The 23,492-nt window shown below is 37.3% G+C and overlaps 1 protein-coding gene across 1 annotated transcript; it reads left to right on the forward strand.

The window, feature by feature from the left end:
- Window positions 1–307: 307 nt before the first annotated feature.
- On the forward strand, window positions 308–23,201 carry LOC104894788 (uncharacterized). The gene is made up of 27 exons (XM_010681110.4): window positions 308–573; window positions 764–829; window positions 2,711–2,797; window positions 3,323–3,379; window positions 3,487–3,551; window positions 3,676–3,845; window positions 4,086–4,147; window positions 4,241–4,324; window positions 4,564–4,723; window positions 5,439–5,554; window positions 8,747–8,875; window positions 9,891–9,962; window positions 10,103–10,198; window positions 12,793–12,870; window positions 13,945–14,073; window positions 14,427–14,597; window positions 15,735–15,938; window positions 16,046–16,159; window positions 16,270–16,514; window positions 17,381–17,453; window positions 17,520–17,768; window positions 18,876–19,106; window positions 19,623–19,714; window positions 20,824–21,052; window positions 21,557–21,913; window positions 22,026–22,099; window positions 22,451–23,201. The coding sequence occupies exons 1-27, from the start codon at window positions 478–480 to the stop codon at window positions 22,545–22,547; spliced, it is 3,603 nt and encodes a 1,200-aa protein (XP_010679412.1). The 5' UTR covers window positions 308–477; the 3' UTR covers window positions 22,548–23,201.
- Window positions 23,202–23,492: the final 291 nt, after the last annotated feature.

Raw genomic sequence — 23,492 nt, forward strand, 5'->3', positions numbered from 1 at the left:
ATTTTTCAAGTTATTTTTATAACTCATACAAGAGCCTATTTTAATCCCGTCTTATTCTTAATCATTTTCAGAAAAAAACTAGTTTTTAGGAACGGACTATTCCCAGATAATCATAAATTTTATTTATTAATATTTTACTTTAAAATAATAACCTCAAATATAACTTAGTTTTTTCTTTTTGAGGGGAAAATATTTTAGTTTAGCGATCATGATAGTAGTATATAAAATTGAGATCACACGATCGAATCTTATACGGGACATTTATAGAAAGGATAAGTATGATTATAATTAAGTTGATTATTATCTCTCTTATATAATCGTGCAAAGAGTTGCAGAAAAACATCACTTAAAAAACCTTAATTAAACCCTCACAATCAACCAAAAATTTCCCTCCAACTATGGTTAATCACCAGATCTGATTTCCGATTTCTTCCTCTTCTTTGTTCTCCGCCCTCAAACCTAGCTAGATTTCCGGCAATGGCGAATCTTAATTTCATAGTAACTTTATTAATACTACTTCACTGCACTTCAGCTTTTGCCGATTCTATTCATGGATGTGGCGGATTTATAGAGGTAATCAATCAATCTCATTGTTAATTCATTCAATCTTAAATGCTAAACCTAATTTTTTTTATCGATTAGTTGATTTCTGAATCGAATTGATTTAGTTGAGTTTGTTATCCGAGATGAATTGTGCACTGAAAAATTAGGTTTATTGTGCTGAATTTGGAATGTTTGTGGTTGTGTTTGATTGTTGTTGTAGGCGAGTTCGAGTTTGATCAAGTCGAGGAAGGCGAGCGATTCGAAATTGGATTATTCTCATATTACGGTATTTATTTGATGCGTAATGTTTCGTTGTTGACTTATTTATGGCGTGATTTTTTGTCTTCTGGATTGAGATTTTTGTGCTGGAGTTTTGAAACCTCATTGTTAAGCCATTGTTAGCTTGAGTAGGTGTTTATTCGACACTCAGACAGCATGTTTAGGACTGTGTTCTGTTTCCCTGTTAGAGCTTGAATTATACCAACTCAAATTGGTATTTTATGCAATACTCGATTAAATTTCGTGGATTTTTTTTCTTTTCGTACTGATAGTATTGCGTTGCATTCCCTTCATGTATGAGATATGAAGTTTAGAGATGTAAGTACCCAAGTTGTGATGGGCAGAGAATGTATAGGAGGTAGATGAGCTTCTTCTGATTAAGTTGGTACGGATTAGCAAAGTTAGGAACTAGAGTTGAGAAGAAATATTAGGAGCAATCCCTGCTTTCTACATTGTTAGAGGCTTTTGTAGGATGTATTTGGAAAATATTAACATTTTCCTTTATAGAAGTCCATAACACACTGGGGATTCTGTCTTGATGAAAATGAACGATTCAGTATACGGTACTGGTTGATATAAATGTAGACTTTTGGTAGAACGTTTTAAAATTAAGACTATTCGTGTGATGATTTTGCTTCATTTGTGTACTCAATTCTTTCGAGAGGGTAGCATGATTCTTTTAATTGTTGGAATTGATCGTCAAGGAAGGTGTGCGAATTTTTTTTTTGGGGGTCCAATATAGCTCGAGACCTCTGTAGGTTATTGTCTAGTAGCTGGGAGCAGCTCTGGAAATTGAGAGAAGCAATAAGGAGATAAGAGTTTTTCCATAGATATTCGCATTCTCGAGCAAATCTTTTGTCTTGTTTTTGGTGTATTCGTCATCTGTCTTTGTTTAATGTTTGAACATCTAAGCACCAGGAAATAGGGAACTTTTTTGCTTGGAGAATTTCATGAAATCGTTGCCAGGGGAGCTCTTTCGCTGCACATAGTCCTGTCTCCTTGTGTCTTCAGTACCTTTTATCTTATAATGACATAATGTTACCGTCATAGGAATTGATCATACTAAGTCATGCTTGGATTGGGGGTAATGAATTTGGGGAGCAATAAAAGTCAAACCACCTTAATAAAGGGAAAGTGAAGGTCAGTTGAGATGGTTGCAAGGGGGATGCTGTAGTATTGTTTTGATGAGAAGGGAGGAAAGAAGAAGCTATTACCCTCTAAATAAGGTTAACAATTACCCTTGGGGTGTGGTGGTGGTAGGTAACTATTACCCCCATAACAAGAGTAACAATTTCCCGATTCATTCCCTTTTCTTCTTATCAACTCTAGCTTACTCTCTTTATCACCACTTCTTCGCCTTCAGTATCACCTCTAACCACCTTCATTTTGATTTTTTGTTACCCCTTTATGCATTAACCTTATTCCAAGCATGCCCTAAATATTCCTCCACAAACTGAGAGCATGGCTTGGTTTGATATTTCTAAACTTGAGTGCTTCATGTAGCAGTAGGACTCTTGCTTCTACATTCAAGGATTTGTTACCAAATCAGTCACGCCAACTGAGCTTCATTAGTATTCTTCTTTTCTGCTGATACCAGTTGTGGCTTTATCTTCTGCAGTGTGGACTACAAGTCAGTACCAGAATAAGTAAATACAACCAGTTTACATGTTTGCATGTTTTGTTTGTGGTGTGGAAATGTTCACATGTTTTGGTATTACTTGAATTTACTCTGTCATAAAGCATTCAACTCTTCACTAACAGTGAAATAATTTATAGTATCTGTTTTGTAAGTGATCTTATTGATCACTTCGACTACTTATCATGATCTTTGAGAACTTCGTGGTGAGACATGGATCTGGTTGACAGTCTATTTCTTTTTCTTTCTCAGATTGAGCTTCAAACTTTGGATGGGTTGGTGAAGGATAGGACTCAGTGTGCTCCTAATGGCTACTATTTTATTCCAGTCTATGACAAGGTAATTCTGACACAACTTTGCAATAGAAACAAGAAGAAAAAGAGGGGAGGGGGGGGGGGGACTACCTCGTCCTTATTTGTTTAATATTGTACTCTTTTAGTAATTGCTGAAAGTACCTTCACCCATGGGTGCAAACTTGTTTTGCAATATGTTGGCTGAACAGCCTAGTTGTTTAATTTGAAGTTTGTTAGAAGAAATATCTAGCAATATAACTGTGTCTAGGGATGTTAGTTCTGAGAAGTACTATCTAATGACTATATCATTTACACAAGAATTTTGCCTTGTAAGATGTAAGAGAAGAAGAGGTGTAAGTTATTGATTAGCTGTTACTGCTGTAGTTCTTAAGAGGATACTTTAGGGTTTTTGTTATGGTATGAGATTGTTTTGAATATCTAATAGTCTTAAAGGAATATTAATGGCTATATCCTGTATTTCTCTAGCTACTGGATATTTGCTAGTAGAGCCAACTCAAGGCACAAAATGCTTACTTATTATGTGCTTCCTATATCACGCCCTTTCATGCAGGGATCTTTCATAATCAAGGTTCAGGGGCCAGAAGGATGGTCATGGGAGCCTGAAAAGGTTATTTAGTTCTCATCTTCTTCGTTAGTTTCTCTCTTTTTGCTTTATGGTTATTCAACAATAATTTTTGAGACACTTTGATCTGAACCGAAGTTTACTGATTATAGGTTCCCATTGTTGTTGACCATACGGGATGTAATGCAAATGAAGATATCAACTTTCGGTTCACAGGGTAGGTCCCCTTTTGGTTACATAATGGTTTTGATTTGTTTACTCTAGTTTCTCCTCTTATGCATTTATGAGCTGATATTCAAGAGTTTATTTTGGGATATCTTAGCATTTTTGGCCTGTTATAGGTTTTCCCTATCCGGAAGAGTTCTAGGGGCTGTTGGTGGACAGAGTTGTCAGCTAAAAAATGGCGGTCCATCAAATGTGGCTGTAGAACTTCTATCTTCAACGGACGATTCTCTCTTTTCTGTATTAACATCAACAGCTGGAGATTACTCTTTCAAGAATGTAGCTCCTGGTTTGTACCTTTCCTATCATGTTAGTGGTTAAGTTGAAGTATTGTGAAATATCAGCCCTGAAATTTCTGGTCATTTTAGAAATATCATAATTCTTTTGATATTCAAGGAATATATATCTTTTGCTTTTTGTGTTTGGAGATTAATGTTCCAGATCCTATCTTATGCTTCTCGCCCTGAGACATCTTGACCCATGGGCCATGACCAAGTCATAATTTTTCAATTATGTGTGTGTCATGCAGGGAAGTACAAATTACGAGCTTCTCATCCTGATATGAACGTGGAAGTTAGAGGTCCTACCGAGGTTTAGTCTTACTCAATTTTTTTGGTTCATTTACCAATTCCTTGCTTCCAGTGGCCTATAGATATTTTCTAATATATTAATTTTATAATGCAGGTAGAGTTGGGGTTTGAGAACGGTGTCATTGGTGATATTTTCTCTGTTCCTGGATATGAAGTTCGTGGACTTGTTGTAGCTCAGGTAGATAGTTTCTTCTCTCTCATTGCTAGACATTCCTGGCAATAGAAGTTAATCTTTAGCTTTTTTGGTTAATGTTTGGACTACATCCTCAAAACTACGTGAATTCCAATTATGTATGATTGATATCCTATCAGTTGCATTAATTGCTTTTATATTTATTATGTATGCCTTTTTTTGGATTTCCTCTTTTCTGATCAACTACAGCAATCTTACAATATCAAGCTTATGTCTGTATGTAGGGCAATCCCATCTTGGGAGTTCACGTTTATTTATATTCAGATGATGTCCTGGAAGTTGAATGTCCCCAGGGTTCTGGTCATGGCCCTGGGCAAAGAAAGGCTCTCTGTCATGCTGTATCTGATGCAGATGGAAAGTTTGTATTTAAGACTATACCATGTGGTAAAGTACATGCTTCCTTTTGTCTCTTATATGGGTTTGCTATATCATTGGTGCAATATGTTGACTTTGCATGTCCTCTTCCCTTGATTTGTTTGAACTCTGAAGACACAGCTTATTGTCTATACATTAGAATGAATTATCAAATTTAGATTTTTTAATTTATAATCGTATACGAGACTGGATTAATCTATGCTATCTACCCTAGATTTAATGTTGACGTTTACCTCTCTCTTTATGTTTGGAGTTGCTTACTGTTTGGATTCTGGTTGAGCTTAGTGATATCCAAGCTTTCAAGAAAATACATAAGTAAGAGGATGCTCGCAATGTTCCACTTTATTTCCCCCTTATTTCCATTTTAGGATCTTGTGCTTTGTTTGCATAAGTTTACTCTTAAGCTCATTAAATGGCTCCAGTATGCCCTGACTGAAATTTGAAGTATTAGCAGTTTAGCACCAACACATAAGTAGGAAGAGGGTACATTTGGGATGTGAAAGTGGTGGATGATGTTGCACTGCATCTAGTCGTCATCAAAGGTTGCAGAGAAAGTGAGGCGGATAGGTTATTGTTAAGTCTGTTCACCAGTTGTAGAAATATGATAAATTATTGTTCACAACTTTTTGATTGGATTGCTTGAAACTTATAGTTATTCCTTAGAAAATGTTATCCTTGAATTTGTTTCCTGTCTAAAAAGCTCAGCTCTCTTTGGTTTCTGCAGGGGTTTATGAGCTTGTTCCTTATCACAAGGGAGAAAACACAGTTTTTGACATATCACCACCCACGATGGCTATAACTGTTGAGCATTCCCATGTTACTGTAACACAGAAGTTTCAGGTAATTATGACTTTATGGTGTGCATGGATATGTATAAATACGCTGATGTTGATGCATGCACAGTTACATACACATATGTGAACATAAACAGGCATGTGCACGTGTGTATGTGTGTAGAGGCGTTGTCTTTTCCTCTCAACCTATGGAGGCCAAAACATTTTCCACAAAAAATGAAAGTAAGACCCAGGAGATAGACACTAATAAAGCCTGCAAGCACCTTCCCCTTTAATTTTGAATATCTTTGCTTTTGTAAAAGTTATTGCATTTTTTTGGGGTGGTTCTATAACTAATCGTGTTTAATTATTTTCTTTTACTTTTTTCTTTTTACTGGACATTAGGGGGCAATTTGGTTGAAAGTTGGGAAAAGAAAGGAATCAAGTAAGGGTTAGGAAAGGAACCCAACCCCCCCCTAATTTACCAATATGTTTGGTTAGCCAAGAGAAACGGTTACAAAAGTTGAATCCTTCTCCTCCCTCCCTCTTCCTCCCATCTCTTTCTCTCACTTACGCCAGCACCGACTGGAAGTAGTAGCCGACCACGCAATCACCATATTCACCATACTTCTCTTTTCCCTCCTACCCGCCGACCAATCGAAGGATTTCACTGGAGTTTTCTTTTTCTCTCCTCTTTCTTGTAGATCTGATGGTTCGGTTGTGAGGTTGGTGGTTTCAGTGGCTGGGGGGTGGTTGTTTTGGTGATGGGGTGTGGTTTCTGTGGGTGAAGTTGGTGGAAAAGGCGGCTATGGTAGTGTTTTTGGTGGATAATGGTGGTGGTTTAGGTGGCTGGGTGGGGTTGCGGGGGGTAAATGTGGTGGTTTCGAAGGGCCGAGGTGGGTAATTATGGTGCTTTCAGGGGCTGGTTGGGGGTTGGGGGGGTCAAATCGTGGTTTCGGGTACAATGATGATGGCTCAAAGTGGAGGGGTGGTGGCTTAAGGGGAGGGATGGTGGTCAAGGTGAATATGAAGTAGAGTAGAGAAAGGGTGGTTGAAACCCTTAGGGGGTGGGGAATCAAATCAGAGGAGCTTGGGGGTAACCAAAGAGTAAAGAGAATGATTGAATGGACCAAACAAACAACAAGTAAGGGAATCATCCTACTTGATTACCTTACCCTTTCATGAAAACCTCAAACCAAATGCCGCTTAGTGTTTTCAGCAATTTAATTTTGATGTCTCATGTTTTATCTCTGCATTTTTTTAAAATTGAAAAAAGAATTAAAATAGAGAGACACCACAGACCCATGGACGAAAGCACAACTAAGGACAATAAAGACTCATGCCATCGAGTTATCATGAAGCATAATTTGCTTTCTGGATTCAAGAAGTGAACTTTTAAAATTTTGTTGTAATGTGTATACCTTCAATGGATTTAGGGGATAAATTATGATTTGTAATTTAGTTTAAATCACATGCAAAATCTGGTTTTGATGGTGGACTTTGGGCACTCCAGTGCCCACCAGCTATCGACAATTGCATGCTTATATCCTTAGTTTTAAAAAGCGCGCCTAGGCACCAAGTGAGTGGAGGCGCACCAAAAAAGGCATTCTTCTGCCCAGTCGCAGCGCAGCATGAGAGGCGTGCGCTTCTTGCCACCTTGTGAGAGGCGCAAGGCGTGCTGCGTTGGCCGCCTTTTGTGGAGAAGCACCAAAGAAAGCAGATTTGAGTTGAAAAACCGAAGTTTCTCCTAATTGAAACTTACCTTTGCTTTGATTTACTAATTTCGAGCAAAAGACCCTTGTTAATTGCGTTAAATTTCATCAAGTTGAACCCCAATTAAAAATCCCTAAATGGGAATAAAACCCTAATTCACTATATGGTAGCTAATGGTGGCCACCAACTCGCCGGAGTTGAAGGAGATTGCCGGTGATTCATGTACCATCAACCCTAGCACCGGAGCTCTGGTGTCCTTCGCCGGCGAGCAGTGAGTCCGTCATTCTCTCTTCATCTTTGTGTCTTCTTTTCTCTTCATCCTCACTCTTGAATCTCGAGGGTTTTTCTAAACTTTTTTCTACCTTTATGACTTAGTAGCAACTAGCACGTGTCTTTTACCTTTTCTTTTCCTTATCTTTTTCATCTGTCGTGCAATTCTGCTTCTATGTTTTACTTTTTTTTCTTTTTCCTTATCTTTTTCTTCTGTCGTGCAATTCTGCTTCTGTGTTTTACTTTTTTTCTTTTTCGTTATCCTTTCTTTTTTATTCTGTCCTACATCTGTTCTTCTTCTTATATGTATAACCAGATTTTTTTTTACAATTCACCAAAAATAGGCAATACTAAAATTTACAGTAGCTAATTTAAAGTATAGGCATACAATACATTATATATTTAAATTAGTTAGTTGTTTTGAGCATAAAATATGTTTTATCATTGATCATTAAGGTTATTGGCACCGAAGTTGCGCCTCACCTACGGGATACGTGCGCCTTTGCCTCGTGCCTTGCGCCTCCCTTCACCTCCTCGGTGCGCTTGCGCCTTTTAAAACTAAGCTTATATCTATCTCTTCCCTCTTTGCTCTTCCATATTCTGAAAGCATTTTTTGTACGGCACCGGACATCCTAACTAGGGATGCACTAACCTGTTGAGAATTTGTTTGTTGCTGTATAAACTATAAAGCGAGGAGAGTAAAGACGCGAGAATTGTTTTTTTAGACCGATTAGTCTGCCTGTGAATGTTGAAATTCTGGTGCCATTACCATGTTTATGTGTTGGCTCCCTATTGGTTGGTTGCTTGCAGATGCAATGTTAGCTCAGCCATCATGTGTCGAAGAGGAATATGAGGTCATCTATGCTTTTTCAAAATGTTTGTGGTTTTGAATTTGGTTTTGTGCCTAAATCTGTCTCTCTTCTCACAGTCTGGGTGTTAATAGTAACTTGCTTATGGATTAGAGAACTTGGGTGTGAATATTAACTTGTTTATGGAGAAAACATTGAGTAACCAAGAGGGAATTTGGATTTTGACATTTTTTGTCGATATCCATTATCCAGGAGTAGGTTTTGAAAGAATGTAATCTATATCTCTTAACTCTTAAGGTAAAAGGCATCGGCTTTTTGGAGTGATGAGAAATTTCTTGAACTTCAATTGTTTTTAACTCAAGAGATTTCTTGTTTTTTGAGTTCATGATCATGATTCATCTCTGCACTGTTTGATTTAGTTACATAGAACTCCAATGTGCTGTGTGGTTTTCATATTATATCCGCAGGTGACTGGATTTTCCATTGGCGGCAGAGTAGTGGACGGAAATGGTGCCGGAGTGGATGGTGCTAAAGTTCTAGTAGATGGCCAAGAAAGATCTGTCACTGATGAAAGTGGATATTACAAGCTTGATCAGGTATCTCTAGCAAGTAATCTAATAACTTATCTATCATATGCAATTAACCTTCCCTTAGTAGTATGATTAGGTCCAGCTGCCAAACTTATTAGAGCATGTATTGAATGCTGTTAAAGATTCCGTCTATAATCATATAAAATTGCTTTGAACAAGATTATGCATTGCCAAGCCTCATCAAATTTGGTAACTATCGACGGAGTTCATCTACTGCTGCTCTCTAGTTTCTCATTCATTTTGCTGCACATAACTCGTGAAGTACTAGCTATCGACTTGTTTGCTGAGGCTCAATCTTCTGCGTGAACAAAGATTTGCTGTATTGCTTCTTGCAAATAGTGTTTTCTAATAGCCAATATTATAATTTTGACGTTGTTGGTTCTTTTCTTTTGAATCATCAGTTTGTTGACTTTAAATATGTCCAACAATAGCACTTCTGATATGATATCTGGTATATGTTATATTCATGCAAGTAGGGTAATAGGCCCTTTCCGGCCTGCACTTTATCACATTTACCTGCTATGGCTCTAGGTTCTACCAGCTATTACCAGATATTGGAATGTAATACTCTCTCTGTCCAGTGATTTTATCAGATTCGGATGTCCCTGAACATGTTGCATGTTTTAGAAGAGCATCTAATATGCCACAACTCACAAACCCAAATATAAACTGGGTGTAACTAATAAAGTGGGACATATCATAAGAATTGATGTTTTCTTAGTTTTTTCTTTCTTTAGTCACATCTAGTGGACGGGGGTGTATATGCTTAGACTTTATGTTTAAAATACAAAATGCTGTTTGCTTATTTGTCCTTTCTCTGACATGATAAGGAATAGTGGACAGGGCGTATCCGTATATGCTTAAACTTCATGTTCATAATTTATATTTCACCTTAAGTAGTTTTTGAACTTTATAGCTGTTGTTCTCTTGTTGCTGCTGCAATTTCTTTTGATGCCGGCAAGCATTGTTATATGTTGGTTCGTTTTTCATTCTCATTAACTAGTGGTGGTACTTCTTTCAGGTTACTTCTAATCGTTATTCTGTGGAAGCTCGCAAGAAACATTACAAGTTTGAAATTTTGAGGGATTTCTTGGTAAGAAACTCTTAATGATCATTTGTTTCAAAGCTTGTTTTTGAGTGAGATGCCTTATTTTTTTAGAGCTCACTTTTGGTTCTGTCATATATGATTACTTGTAATATACAGAATTTATAATTACTTATGTTTATAACCAGGTTTTACCAAATATGGCTTCTATTCCTGACATCAAAGCAGTGTCTTATGATGTTTGTGGTTTCGTGCGGATGGCTGATGCTGGCTACAAGGCAAAGGTAGGTTCATATGATGTCCTCTCTGTGTCCAATTTTGGATGTGTGTTGTCACTAAGCTGGGACTGTGAAATTGGGACCAGTCATACATATTTTTGTATCATTTTGGTTCACTTATTGCTTTTAAAGTTGCCTGTTAGCATTATCCTTTACAAATTCTTTGGATGTTAGAGGGAAGGATGAAAAAAAGAATCATCTTTTCCCTTCTTCATTCTTTTTTTTTGGGGGCAGGTGGGTAGGTGGGGTTGTGGAGGGGTGAAAGTACTTTAGTAGCTTCAATTAAGTGGTGTAGGCATTTTGACTCTTGAAATGGAGTTTCTGGATCGTGACTTCCCAAAGAGAAAATTGACTAGGCATGAAATGAGTGGAAGTCTGAAATTTATTAGATCTCACCTTAGCTGATATTTGCTGTTAAATTATTCAATTCCTTCAAAGGAAGACTGCTATGGTGCTCTTTTTAAGATTACGTCATGTGTCAAATTCACTTCACTTTTCTGCTGTCATGACCCATTAAACTTCACGTGCGATGCCAAGAAAAATTTCGCATTCACAACTTCACATGCATCTTTGTTCTCTGTTAATAAATATGAGAAGTACCTGAGAAGTGCTTTATCCTAAACACCCATGTATGCGATTTTCATAGAAGTCAGTTGTAGGCTTGTAGTTAGCTCCTATCATTTCAGTTTCTTATCATCGTTTTGAACACATATGTTTCATCCAGTTGTTAACTTGGCCTTTCCATAACAGTTGCATTCTGGCATTATATTTCTAATCATAGTGAGAATAAGTGAATTAATTTAATCGAGCAAGCAAGCATCTCACTCAAAAGGTTGACTTACCTTCATCTTTGGCTATTGAATCTTTAGGCATTAAACCTTGGAAGGCCTTCTGAGGGGTCTGAAACTGCACCAGTAGGCAAATGCCCAAGGTTATGGGAAGCATAGACAGAAATTAATGGGCAAAGCATTGTCTTTCCAAATGGGAAGGCTTGTAACATGGGGTAGAGAATTGCTTTAGATTCGGCTAGTCACGAGCCTAGCCGAGACAAACTTTAAATTGTCTTGGCTCAATTTAACTTAGTTTTATCGAGTTCAAGCTTGGGCTCAAGTTCGTCTCAAACTACATACTAGCTAAAACATGGCTTGAATGTTGAATTTCGAATTAGTGTTTGAGTTTAACCTAATATACAATGGTTAGACAATAAATCCAATAAAAAGTTGTTCCTGCTTGGTTCAATGGTGGTGCACTGGTGCTTGACTCGGGCAAGCCATGCTAATATTATCTTTTGTAGTTATATGAGATGTATATGCCTTGTGGTAAAGGATATTTATCAATTTCATATAAACTTAGTATACATGTACCCTTCAAAAAAATAAAAAATGAAAGACATGTACTGTTTCTCTTAAGTTCACAAGCTAATGAGCCCAGGTGGTGAATTCAGCTGATTGTGAATTATGCTCATTTAGTACTTGAGCTATAATGTTGAGTTCAAACGCATTCACAGAATGGGTTATTTTGATCCCGAATGTGCTCACCCCTTGTTCAGTTGCGATATAGCTGGTTGGCAACACATCTGAAAATGAATTTGGGAGACCCAGTTTTAAAGGACTGCTGATGCTCTGAAGGGCCCCAAGTTTCTTTGTTTCCCAAATTGTCAACTCTGCCCTTTCTTGGTATTTGTTATGGTTTTTGTGATATATGCTCTTTGTGCTTAATGAATTCTTCTACCATCAACTACCCGTTTTCTTTTTCTATTATTGTCTTTCTAGTAATTGAATTACTTCCTCTGTTTCACAATACTTGCAACCAAACTCCTGGGCACACAGTTTTTAGAGGATGACAGATGAGACAACTTATATGATAAATTAATAAAACAATATGAAACACTGACAAGAGGAGTTATTGGTTTATTTATTTACATAATTATTATAATTAATATGTAGGTTTACCTTGTGTATCATCCTCCTAATGTGTAAGTATTCTGAATGGAGGAAGTACTAGGTAAATAATTCAAATTAATTTTTTTTGGAAGTTTATTTGTGTGGGTCTTTGAGAAGCAATCTCATTACTGTTTCTGACTGGTTAAAGGTAAGGTTCTGACTGGTTCTCTCTAGAAGTTGCCCTTGGCAGAATTTTCTTTTACTAGGTTGGACTTGTGGTTGTGGTTTTTGCATGAAATGTGTGAGCTCCTATACCATTCAGAGCATTTTCTGTTCCCCGTGCTGTTTGACAGGTCGTTGAGAGCATTGGCTGCATAAGGATATCATGTTTTGTTGTGGTAGGGGCTAGGGCCGTAAGGTCATAGCTGTGAGTTTCCTTTTTGGTCCTTGAGTCTCCCAGGTTGAGGATTATGTTTATCTAAAAGGGTTATGAGGCCACTGGATGAATCCTTGGCTTTGGATCTTAGAAATTAATTATTTCTGGAGAGTTGGAAGTTCGGTTCGTCATGCTTGTTACTTAAGACGCATTTAATCATCTTTTATTGATTTGTGAGGAGATTAAGTCATCCTTTCTGATTCAGCATCTGTTGGAACCCATTATGTATCCAATATTCTAAGAGCCAAATGGCTGATACTATATTTATTTCGGAATTTCAGGTAGCTTTAACGCATGGACCCGAGAATGTTAAACCTCAAGTGAGACAGGCGGATGAAAATGGAAATTTCTGTTTTCTGGTATGTTTGAAATAGATCTGCTAGCTTTTGCCACAATTTCCAACATTTTCTTCAGATAATTAGATTTTACATGCTGTGAAGTCCATGTGGTTATGCAACTGATTCTTGCATGTATCTGCATATAGTTGTTATGCAGGCTGTAACTTGTAAATGCTGTTTTTGCACTCTGATGCATATATTAGATTTATCAAATGGTTCCAGTGAAGAGAATCGGTTCCTTCTCTCCTTAGAGCCAATTTCGGGCCTTTGAACAGAGATTTGGCTGGCTATAGTGGAATAGTTGGTCTGCTTTTGCTAGTTTTCTACCTTTGCTGATCGTTGGACATATTCCCGAGTACTTGAACTGTTGAGCATGAAGGAATTTTTTGTCTGTGAATTTGATTTTGGTGGAACCTGGAGCTTTGTTCCATCGTAATTGTGGATTATTGTGTATGGTATCCTACCTCTGTTTCTCAGTACATGCAACTTTTTTTTTTGGCATGACAACCAGGAGGAGGATAGAGAGTGTTCCTTTTGTACTTTATTGCCTATGTGATTAGTTGTGTTGGGTATCATAAGTAAGGGTATATAAGTCATTTAATGCTTAAAAACGCACCTAATAGGGAAATGTTGTATGTATTGTGAAACACCCTAAAGAGGAAAATGTTGCATGTATTGAGAAACGGAGGTAGTATGTTTCTACCCTTGTGCGGAATAATTGCTATGATTGGGTGCTATATCAGGTGTGCTCACTGCTTCGGATCTTGGGTATACTTTTTTTCTTTGTTTCAGTTTTTGATACTTTGATGCTAAGAAAGGACTTTCAGACGTGAAAAAAAACTCAGGCTTCTGTGTTGATGCTACATCTTTTATCTGTAATTTGGTGTTTTGTCCTATTTCTTGTGCTTATTTTTGCTATCTGAAGGAATTAACATTTATGGATTTCATTGCGTTGTTTATTGATCTTGTAAAATATGAAATCAATGCTGCTTGAATTTTGCACTTCTCTGCTACATAAGTTACATTTAGCTGATTTCTTTTTTTTGCATTCCAATGTGAACAATTTTTTTTATCTCACTTTTTGCATTTATCTAGGTTTCACCAGGTGACTATCGTCTGTCTGCCTTGCCATCCACACCTGAAAATGCTCCAGAACTTGTGTTTTTGCCTCCGTATACTGATGTCAGTGTTAGGAGTCCACTTCTGAATATTGAATTTTCTCAGGTAGGTGGGTTTGCTTCAAATTTCAAAAGCTTGCAGCTTCTGCATGCTTTGCATACAATATCCTATTGCTCGGGGGTCTTTTTTTGTCCTGCATATTTTGTAGTTCAAACTTTTGAGCTTAAGATATGCTCTGGCTAACCTCGAAAGGCAGATTTGTATCATATTGATGCTGGGCACTGGGGTGCATAGGAACATTTGAAACTCCACTTTGTTTTTTTATTCGCACTATATTAACATGTTTTTTTTTTTTTTTTTTTTTTTTTTTTTTTTGCTTTGTGGTCATAACTCTGCTCGTTTGAAGCAAATGAAAAACTTCAGTGTCAATTTTTGATGTACAATCATTAAATTTTCAGGCACAAGTAAATATTCATGGAGAGGTTGTGTGCAAGGAAAAATGTAGCTCATCTGTTTCCATCACACTTGTGAGATTGGGTATGAGAAGTAACAGGGAGAGGACTGTCAGATTGGATGCGAATAACAAGTTTACATTTTCAAACGTCTTCCCTGGAAAGTACAGAATCGAGGTATAGTTCATGCATACAGTCCATTGACTGCTGATATTCATTGTTGCTTTAGTTCTCTTGTAACGAGGACAAACTAGTATCATCACTGCTGGAACTACACAAGGAATGCAATCTATTTCTTGCTCATGCAGGACATATTGTCCAGTTTCTTGTTTCACACTTTGGCTTTAATCTGTGCTATGAGACGATGATGCATGTTGCTATTGCTTGCTTGTCGAATTTCTTGCATCTTTGCTCTATGATGTTTGGTGCTTTCGGTCATTAGGCATAGTAGATTATGATGTGATTATACCTCTTTTTGCTACGGTGATCCAAGTGCCTTTTCCTTTTGGTATGGTCATCGGGATGCCGAAAGATCCAATCTCTAGTATTCTAATTGGAATATAAACTCTCTTCTGCTTATATAATTGTTGAATTGCAATCTCGTGCTTTTGGAGTGTCTTTGTGCAAAGGTATAATTATCAGGTGAAAGTGTGTAATGTTTATCTTAATTATAGCAAGAATCCTCGAATAGATGGCAGAATAAGTTTAAGGTTTACCAACTCTTGAATGCCTCTCCTTCTGGCAAGCATGTGTCTGAGCCATGTAGTGACTAAGATCAAGGTTAATACAAATTATTGAGTCAGATTTATAGTCTGTCTCCAATCATCTTGGAACATACAGGTGCTAAGTGTTCATATATTTTATTTCTGCATGCATGGATGGCGATTTTGTCCACATATATTGCTGAAACAAGCTGTATTAGTTGGTTCTTATGTGATTGTGTCATATGGACTTATTGAAACCTCTTCTGGATTCTATAAATAGATATATTGCTTCAAAATAAGATGATGTTGTTCTCATGTGTCATTGTATTTTCACTCTACACCAATTTGTGCATCTTGCCATTATTTCTCTGCAAATGATTGTTTAGGAATGGCCTTTTTCTACTCGAAGCGCTATGATGGAAAATTTCTGCGTTGTCACAAAATTACTCATGCACATGGCCTTGTCCTTTATGTGATTCTTGAAGACTTCAATCTAATATGTGACTATAGACTACTCTTTAAAGATTTAGGACAGTTGTGATTGTGATTATCTCTGACTTGGATGTGCTTTAGTTATAAATCTACTTATGGTTATGCGTTTATTCACTAGGCCAAGTATGCTGCTGCTGATACTACCTTAGAGAAAGATAGATGGTGCTGGGAGAAGAGTTCTGTAAATGTTGATGTTGGAACAGAGGATATTGAAGGGATAGTGTTTTCTCAAAAAGGTTACTGGGTTGATATCACTTCTTCACATGATGTAGATGCTCGCATGATTCAACCAGATGGAGAACCTCTACTTCTGAAAATTAAGGTGGTGCTTTAGAGGATATACCCTTGGTTGGAGTTCATTTACCTTCATTTTGTGGTTGTTGGCTAGCTGTAACCTAATACAACTGGTCCTTGATTTTCCCAATACAGAAAGGTTCGCAACGCTTGTGTGTGGAGTCTCCAGGGATAAATAAATTGGAGTTTGTCAACTCTTGCATTTTCTTTGGAAGCTCTTCCATCAACATTGATACAGCAAATCTGATGGTTCTTGCTTTTTTTCTTTTGAACTTTTTTTTATTGATGTGACCTTTTAATTTTTCTTTCTGCTCAATACCTCTACATGCTAATTTCTCATTTTACTATTTTGTTTGTAGCCTGTTTACTTGAAAGGAGAGAAGTATCTCCTGAAAGGGCAAATAATTGTTGACTCCTCAGTCACACAGTTAAATCTCCCAGAGAGCATTGTTGTTGATGTCCTTGACAATGGAAATAATTTTGTTGATGGGACGATTGCCAGACTTCTACCAGATCAAAATGATGAGGCCAATGCTGCTGTGTATGAATATTCTGTCTGGGTTACTCGTGGGCAGAAAGTAACTTTTGTTCCAACTGACTCAAGGTATTTCTCCCATTCTATGATACTTGTTGGTTTCACATGCAGTTGTTTGTGGTTAGAAAGGTCTTCTTAGAATTAATTATTTGTGTAGCTGATTCATATCTCAATCTGTGAGATTATATACTCTCTCCTTTTCACAAAAATGGTTACACTATTCATAACTCTTTTTTAGCATTTTTGTAGTGGGACCCATGAAGCATCTCTATAGTTGTAATGATTTAGAGTTTAGGTAGGTGAACTGCAGAGTGCAGGCACAGGGAGTAAGTCCTTTCAACACTGATAAAACATATCCCATTAGCATCTAGTTGAGACAGAATGTCGGGCTCTCCAACTAATTTAATGTCGGGCTCTCCAACTAATTTAATGATTTTCACTGTATTACAGTACTAATGAACTCTATATCACAAAATCATCATATTCAAACCTCTTTTTAGTTCACCTGTGAGTCACTCTAAAGTCTAATGCATTTTGTTTGCAAGGATTCCATGAAATGATTTTCACATTGAAATTAGAATGCCATGTCATCAAGTCAAGTTAATCTGTGCAATGAAGACATATTGAACATGTCCTGTATATGTGGTGGAATGACTTGATTTACCAAAGAAGACCAGGCTTTAGCTTTCCTAGTCCTAGGTGGTTCTTATTTATCAACCCAAACAAAAAGTATAATGTAATAAACATATTTGTAACCTAGATCAAACTGTTTTATAAGCAACATATGTTTCGACCTTTATTGTTTTTCTGTTAGGGTCATGATAGAGGCATTAGATATGTCATCCTTTGTTTATATTCTTCCTTTCTGTGTTTCCATAATGTTGCCTCTTCAAGTTTATTTTGTTTGTTACCTGACTATATGTTTGTTTTTGCAGAACCTTGACTTCAAGCACAGCTTCAGACGTAAATGGATCAAAGAAGATTTTGTTCTACCCTAGACAACATCAGGTAAGCTGCGTGTACTTTGTTATTGAGTTTTCTGTCATCACTTTCTAATCCACTCGTCCTCTTCAGATTTCAGTTACACATGATGGTTGCCAAAGCCCAGTTCCTTCATTTACTGGTCGCTTGGGTCTCTATATTGAAGGATCTGTTTCTCCTTCAATATCTGGTGTTAATATCAGGGTTATGGCTGCTGGAGACAGCCATAATGCTCCACTCAAGAAAGGTGAATTAGCTGTCGAAACTTCAACTGGACCTGATGGTATCTTCGTAGGTGGCCCTTTATATGATGACATAAGTTACATTATTGAAGGTTCAAAGGTTATTATCTCCCTTTCAATTCTTTTCTAAGTTTAATTGTGAAACACAGTACTTAAGTGAATATCCTGCTTAAAGAATCTTTAGCTACCTTCTGATATTATATCTGTATGATGCGCTCTCTCACGTAATGACAATTGACAACCCTCCTCGTTTTGGTTTTTTTTCTGAACATCCACTTCCTTTAATGCTATTATTTGGTTGCAGGCTTGAAGCAGAAATGATATGTTCTTATGTCTCTTCTATATGTTGATGATACTACGTATGATAGCCTTAAATTTCCGAGGGAATAATCCCCCCCCCCCCCCCCACGCGCACCCACACCCACTCTGGTTTCTTATCATAGTATAAATCAATTATACACTGTCATCTTATCAATCCTTTAGAACCACTGTTGAGGTAGAAGATTGGTGAAATTCCATATGATTGCCCGTGGCCTCTGGATAGACTGATAGACTAAGTGAAAGATAAGATATATTCCAAATTTCCAATGGTAACTGTGAGCTAGCGACTTATAAAATGGATGGCGGCAACATTATAACTACCAAAAAAGGATGCATGTTCAAAATGTTTATTGATCTTTTGACATTTAACTTGAAAAAGGAAGTGTGAAGTTTATATGATACTTCCTAATAGTAAGTGTGAAGTTTATATGAGACTTCCCAAATAGTAAGTGTGAAGTCTGTTATGAGACTTCCCAATTAGTAAATGTGAAGTCTGTTATGGGTCTAACATGAAGATTAACAGCAGCCATGGCTTGATTCAACAAACTGAAGTATCAGAGTGGATGATCTTTTCCTGATGGAGGCAGTATCTTTGTTGCTTCATCTCAGGAAGATGCCTTCTCATGTTTTCACTGTGCTATTCCCATTATACTAACATGATGCAAGATATTATATATGCATGATTTAACATGTATATATGTGTGCATGTGTGTAAATATATGGTGTGTTATATTGATCTTAGTCATTCGATGTTTCTAATGATGACAACATAGTGAAGAGTACAGATGCAGTTTTTGCTTGTTAGAACATTATAATTGTTAGGAGATTATTAGGTAACATCTGCTGTCTACTTGGTGAATCATAGTGTGTTTTCTATTTCGTGCAGCCTGGTTATCATTTGAAATCTACTGGGCCACATTCCTTTTCCTGCCAGAAGCTTGGTCAAATCTCTGTGCGCATACTTTCTAAAGAAGGCACTGAAGACCCTTTTCCTGCAGCTTTATTGTCACTAAGCGGAGATGATGGTTACAGGAACAACTCCATAACTGGAGTTGGTGGACATTTCACTTTTGAGAACTTATTTCCTGGCAGTTTCTATCTTCGCCCTCTGCTGAAGGTACTTCCATGTTTCTAGCCAATTGATATGTCATTTGATCTAGTGGGCCCTCTTTGTAACGATTACATTATAACATTTTATATGATCTATCAAGATCTCATTTTTTGAATTATGTTTTGATGTTATCACTCTTTCAATGCCCCAATTGCTAGTGCTCCGTGTTTATTCATAAATCTTGCATAGTACCTGAACTTCATCTCAGATTCAGAGAATGTATTCTTAAATTACTATCTGTTTTGAGTAACTTCATCCAAAAGGAGGTTGTTTGAGCTTGAGGGAGGTCTATGCTTGGAATGACAATGACCCAGCCATCAGGAGCAATTCTTCACTGCCCGTCCTTACAAGAACGGAAATTGGTTGCCTTGGATGTTCCTAGTTAGACAATTAGATGCTAGTTTCTTGATTAGCTTTTTGATTGCCGCAAACCGTGCAATACTTCTTGGACTTTCTTATGAGACTTATGCTCGTGCAACTTTCCGCCTCAGTCAGTCTACTGAAGAATATGTCACCTTGCAGGAATATGCTTTCTCTCCTCGTGCACAGCCAATTGAACTTGGATCTGGAGAATCTAAAGAAGTTGTGTTTGAAGCCACTCGTGTTGCTTTCAGGTTTGAAATTTCTTCAATGGATTTAAATCATGTGCATTGTTACTCTCTGTCTGTTAAATGAGGTTCATCTTATTTATGGTAGTTGTACTTCAGTCTATGAAATATAAGTTACAGGTGTCAATCACGCTAATAATTGTAAAACCAAGAAATGGCGATGTAGTGGGTGCCTCGGTCACTTGCATTTCGATCTGTGGGTTGTAATCTTCAAGGTGAAGTTTTTTAGGCATAGTGGCGAAACAGAAGAACTGGGAAATAATCGGGAACTGAATAAAAGAGCAACAGAAAAATTGAAAACCTTCAGTAGGAAGTCGTTTTGTGTGCTCCATGATGGACTGTCAGGACGGAAATACAGGAAACTATCCTATTTGGCATATAATCGGGAACTGAATAAAAGAGCAACAGAAAAATTGAAAACCTTCAGTAGGAAGTCGTTTTGTGTGCTCCATGATGGACTGTCAGGACGGAAATACAGGAAACTATCCTATTTGGCATTTTTGTCTTAGAAGGTAGCTGGCTAGGGGGGGGGGGCTCAATTATTATGGAGGCCTTGTACAATGTTAATACTATCATACTCGTCATTTGTAAATTTTGAAGTTAAAAAGTTAGAATAGATTTAATTGCAGGAATATTTTTTCTTCTAATTAAATTTTTTTTTCACCATGAGAAGACAAATAATTACACATTAGCTGATACACAATTTAAAATAATTAGATAAAGAAGTTCAACACCAACAATGGAGAACATTTAGTACATAGCTACTTATATCGAAAGTAGAAATTGGAGGATCCAAATATTTTGGGCCGTGTGCAGTTGCCCACGACTCATATTTCCAGCAGCAGATAAGAATTAGATCTGAAGAGGCTTTTATTAGAGTGCCTCAAAACTGTTCTCATGGCTTCTTCAATAAGTTAGTTTTTCTTTTTTATCACCTAGATTGAGACATTGGTCACGGTTCCAGACAATGTTTCTATGAGTTTAATCTAAGTCATCCATCAATCACCAAGAGGGTGGGTGGGTGACTTGGCTATTAAGTTTTGCATCACGTTAAGCTGGTTTCATCCATATTAAATCTTATCTCACCCTTAGTACCTACATTTTGCTTCCTACAGTGCTATGGGTGTGATCACTTTGTTGTCTGGCCTCCCCAAGGAGGGTATTACAATTGAGGCAAGAGCAGAGTCAAAAGGCTATTATGAGGAATCAACTACTGATTCATCTGGATTCTATAGATTACGAGGACTTCTCCCAGAAACAACCTATATGATCAAGGTAGCTAAAAAGAATGACTTGGCTGGGGTTGGAATTGAGCGTGCATCTCCAGAATCTATAGCTGTGAAGGTAATATCATATCATTATCAATTCCATAAGGAGAGACCTTGATTGTCATTAATAGAAAATGATAGTATGCGAAGGGAAAATAATTCGTTGACTATCCCCCCCCCCCCCCTCCCCCCCCCCCCCCCCCCCCCCCCTCGTGTGGTTGTGAAATTATACACTCTTTCTGTGACAAGTTGATATTCTTGTTCTTTTTGACATGAGGTTACTTGCTTGCAATGGTTTGAGAGTAGGACCTCAAGCTTTGGAATTATATACTTCTCCCATATCTCGTATCTTTCTATCATTTTTGACCCGCTGACAAATTCTAGTAACTTTTCTTGGCTGTGCATATCATAGTTGTCTGTGATCTCTGTGGTATTTATAAGACAAGTGAATCTTCATATTGGAATCATGAAGAGAGCACTTGTAATAATAAGCTTCCTTGTAATCTTAGAAGTTATCTAATAATTCTCTACTATTATAGTCACTGACGTACATATTTAATTTACACTGATTTCTTCTTAGGTTGGTTCTGAGGACATCAAGGGGTTGAACTTCGTAGTTTTCGAAGAGCCGGAGAGAAGCATTCTGAGTTGCCATGTTGAGGGTGAAAGAATTGCGGAATTGGATTCACAACTTTGGGTGGAGATTAAGTCAGCAAGTGAGCCATCTAAAGTTGAGTCTTCCTTCCCTCTGCCATTATCACGCTTCTTCCAGGTGAAAGACTTGCCGAAGGGTAAACACCTGCTGCAGCTTCGATCTGGTCTCTCATCGAGTGCCTACAAATTTATATCCGACGTTATTGAGGTCGACTTACAAAAGCATAGACAAATTCATGTTGGTCCTCTCCGATACAAAATAGAAGAGGATATCCAAACCCAGGTTGGTTAAAGTTCGTGGTTAAACGAACTCATGAATTTGTCTTAGGACAGTTTACTTGTGATTCATTTCTGGGAGCTCTTGCATTGTTTTTACTTATCACTTTATTTCACAGGAATTGACAGCAGCTCCAGTTTTCCCTCTTGTAGTTGGAGTTTCAGTTGTGCTTCTTTTCATGTGTATGCCAAGGTAGTGCTATCAAATGGTGGCCCCTCCACATTCCTTCTCCCTCTTCTTGATACTAGCTAATACTTCCTCCCTTTTTAGTTTGCAACACTTTGCCTTTCATGTTGGCCAATGCACAACTTTCGCCATTAGTATCTTAACTTTATTAGTAAAAATCATACAAAGTTGATATTTATAAAATTGTGCATTTTGACAAATCCAATATTTTCACATACTTGTTAGTTTGAAAAATATGGTCAAAGTGCGCTATATGAAAGTGCACAAGTCAATGGTGAAATAAATTTAGAGAATGGAGGAAGTACATTTTTCTGAGGTTGTATCTTCTGTAACCATTTTGTTACTGCTATTGTACAGATTAAAGGATTTAGTTTCCGGAATAGCCATGTCAGGACCTAGTTTCGCAGCAAAGAAAGAAGCAAGGAAGCCTGTCGTACGAAAGAAGACATTCTGAACACTCCTTGTTCTCATTGTCCGTGAAAGGTGACCATACAGAGCTTACAAGAATTAGATCCTGGTCTGATACAAATCTGGCTTGGGTGAGATCGGGAACTCAGAGAAAAATTCAGGCACACATCTATGGCTTCTGTTATCTGATAGCCAAAGATGTCAAGGAAATCTATAGCCTGAGATCTGTGAAAGCCATGATTTTCCCCGTCAATAGAACTAATTTTGTTAAAACAGGTAGATATTCTTTGTAACATAACTCAGTTCGTCTCATCGATTTTGGCAAGAAGAGACTATAGAGGCTAAAGATGACATCATGCCTAGGCTATAGCCATAATGTATGAGACTTTGGAATCAACACATTGGCGGTTGTTTCATGCTTCATGGTGCCGTGTACCTGTACTCAGCAGGCCCGTGAAGGATACAATGTAGTAGGGTCCTTCGTCTTACCATCAATCGCATCCGCTAATAGCTACTTGTGTTTTCCTTTATTCTTCATCTTGCTTGAGATTAACCAGGATGGGATGGCTGGATTGAGGTTGCATATTTGTGCACATTTGGGGTAATTCTACTATTATTTGTTGGCAGGTTTTGTGCTGGAAGAATTCACTGCCACAGTTTTGGATTTCAGAAATTTTAATGTGATTATACTGTTTCTTTTTTTTGTTTCTTCCCTTCTTATGTAATGGCATCCTAAATCACCAGTATGGAGTTGTGGGAGTCTTAAATTAGATTTGCCAGCCCGGGAAATCTTGGCCTGGTTCTCATAAAAATTGTCTGTCCACTTTTTTATATTATATATGCGCCACTTAATATTATTGGTCAATATTATTAGATTTAAACAAATTTATTATTTTAAAAAATAAACAAGGTAAAGAATAATTAACATCAATCAGTAAGTGATACAAATGGTATAAATAAGTGGGATATAAGATTATTTTCGGAAAGTACT

This window comes from Beta vulgaris, chromosome 5, assembly GCF_026745355.1.
Source record: "Beta vulgaris subsp. vulgaris cultivar EL10 chromosome 5, EL10.2, whole genome shotgun sequence".
In the NCBI taxonomy this organism is placed as follows: Eukaryota; Viridiplantae; Streptophyta; class Magnoliopsida; order Caryophyllales; family Amaranthaceae; genus Beta; species Beta vulgaris.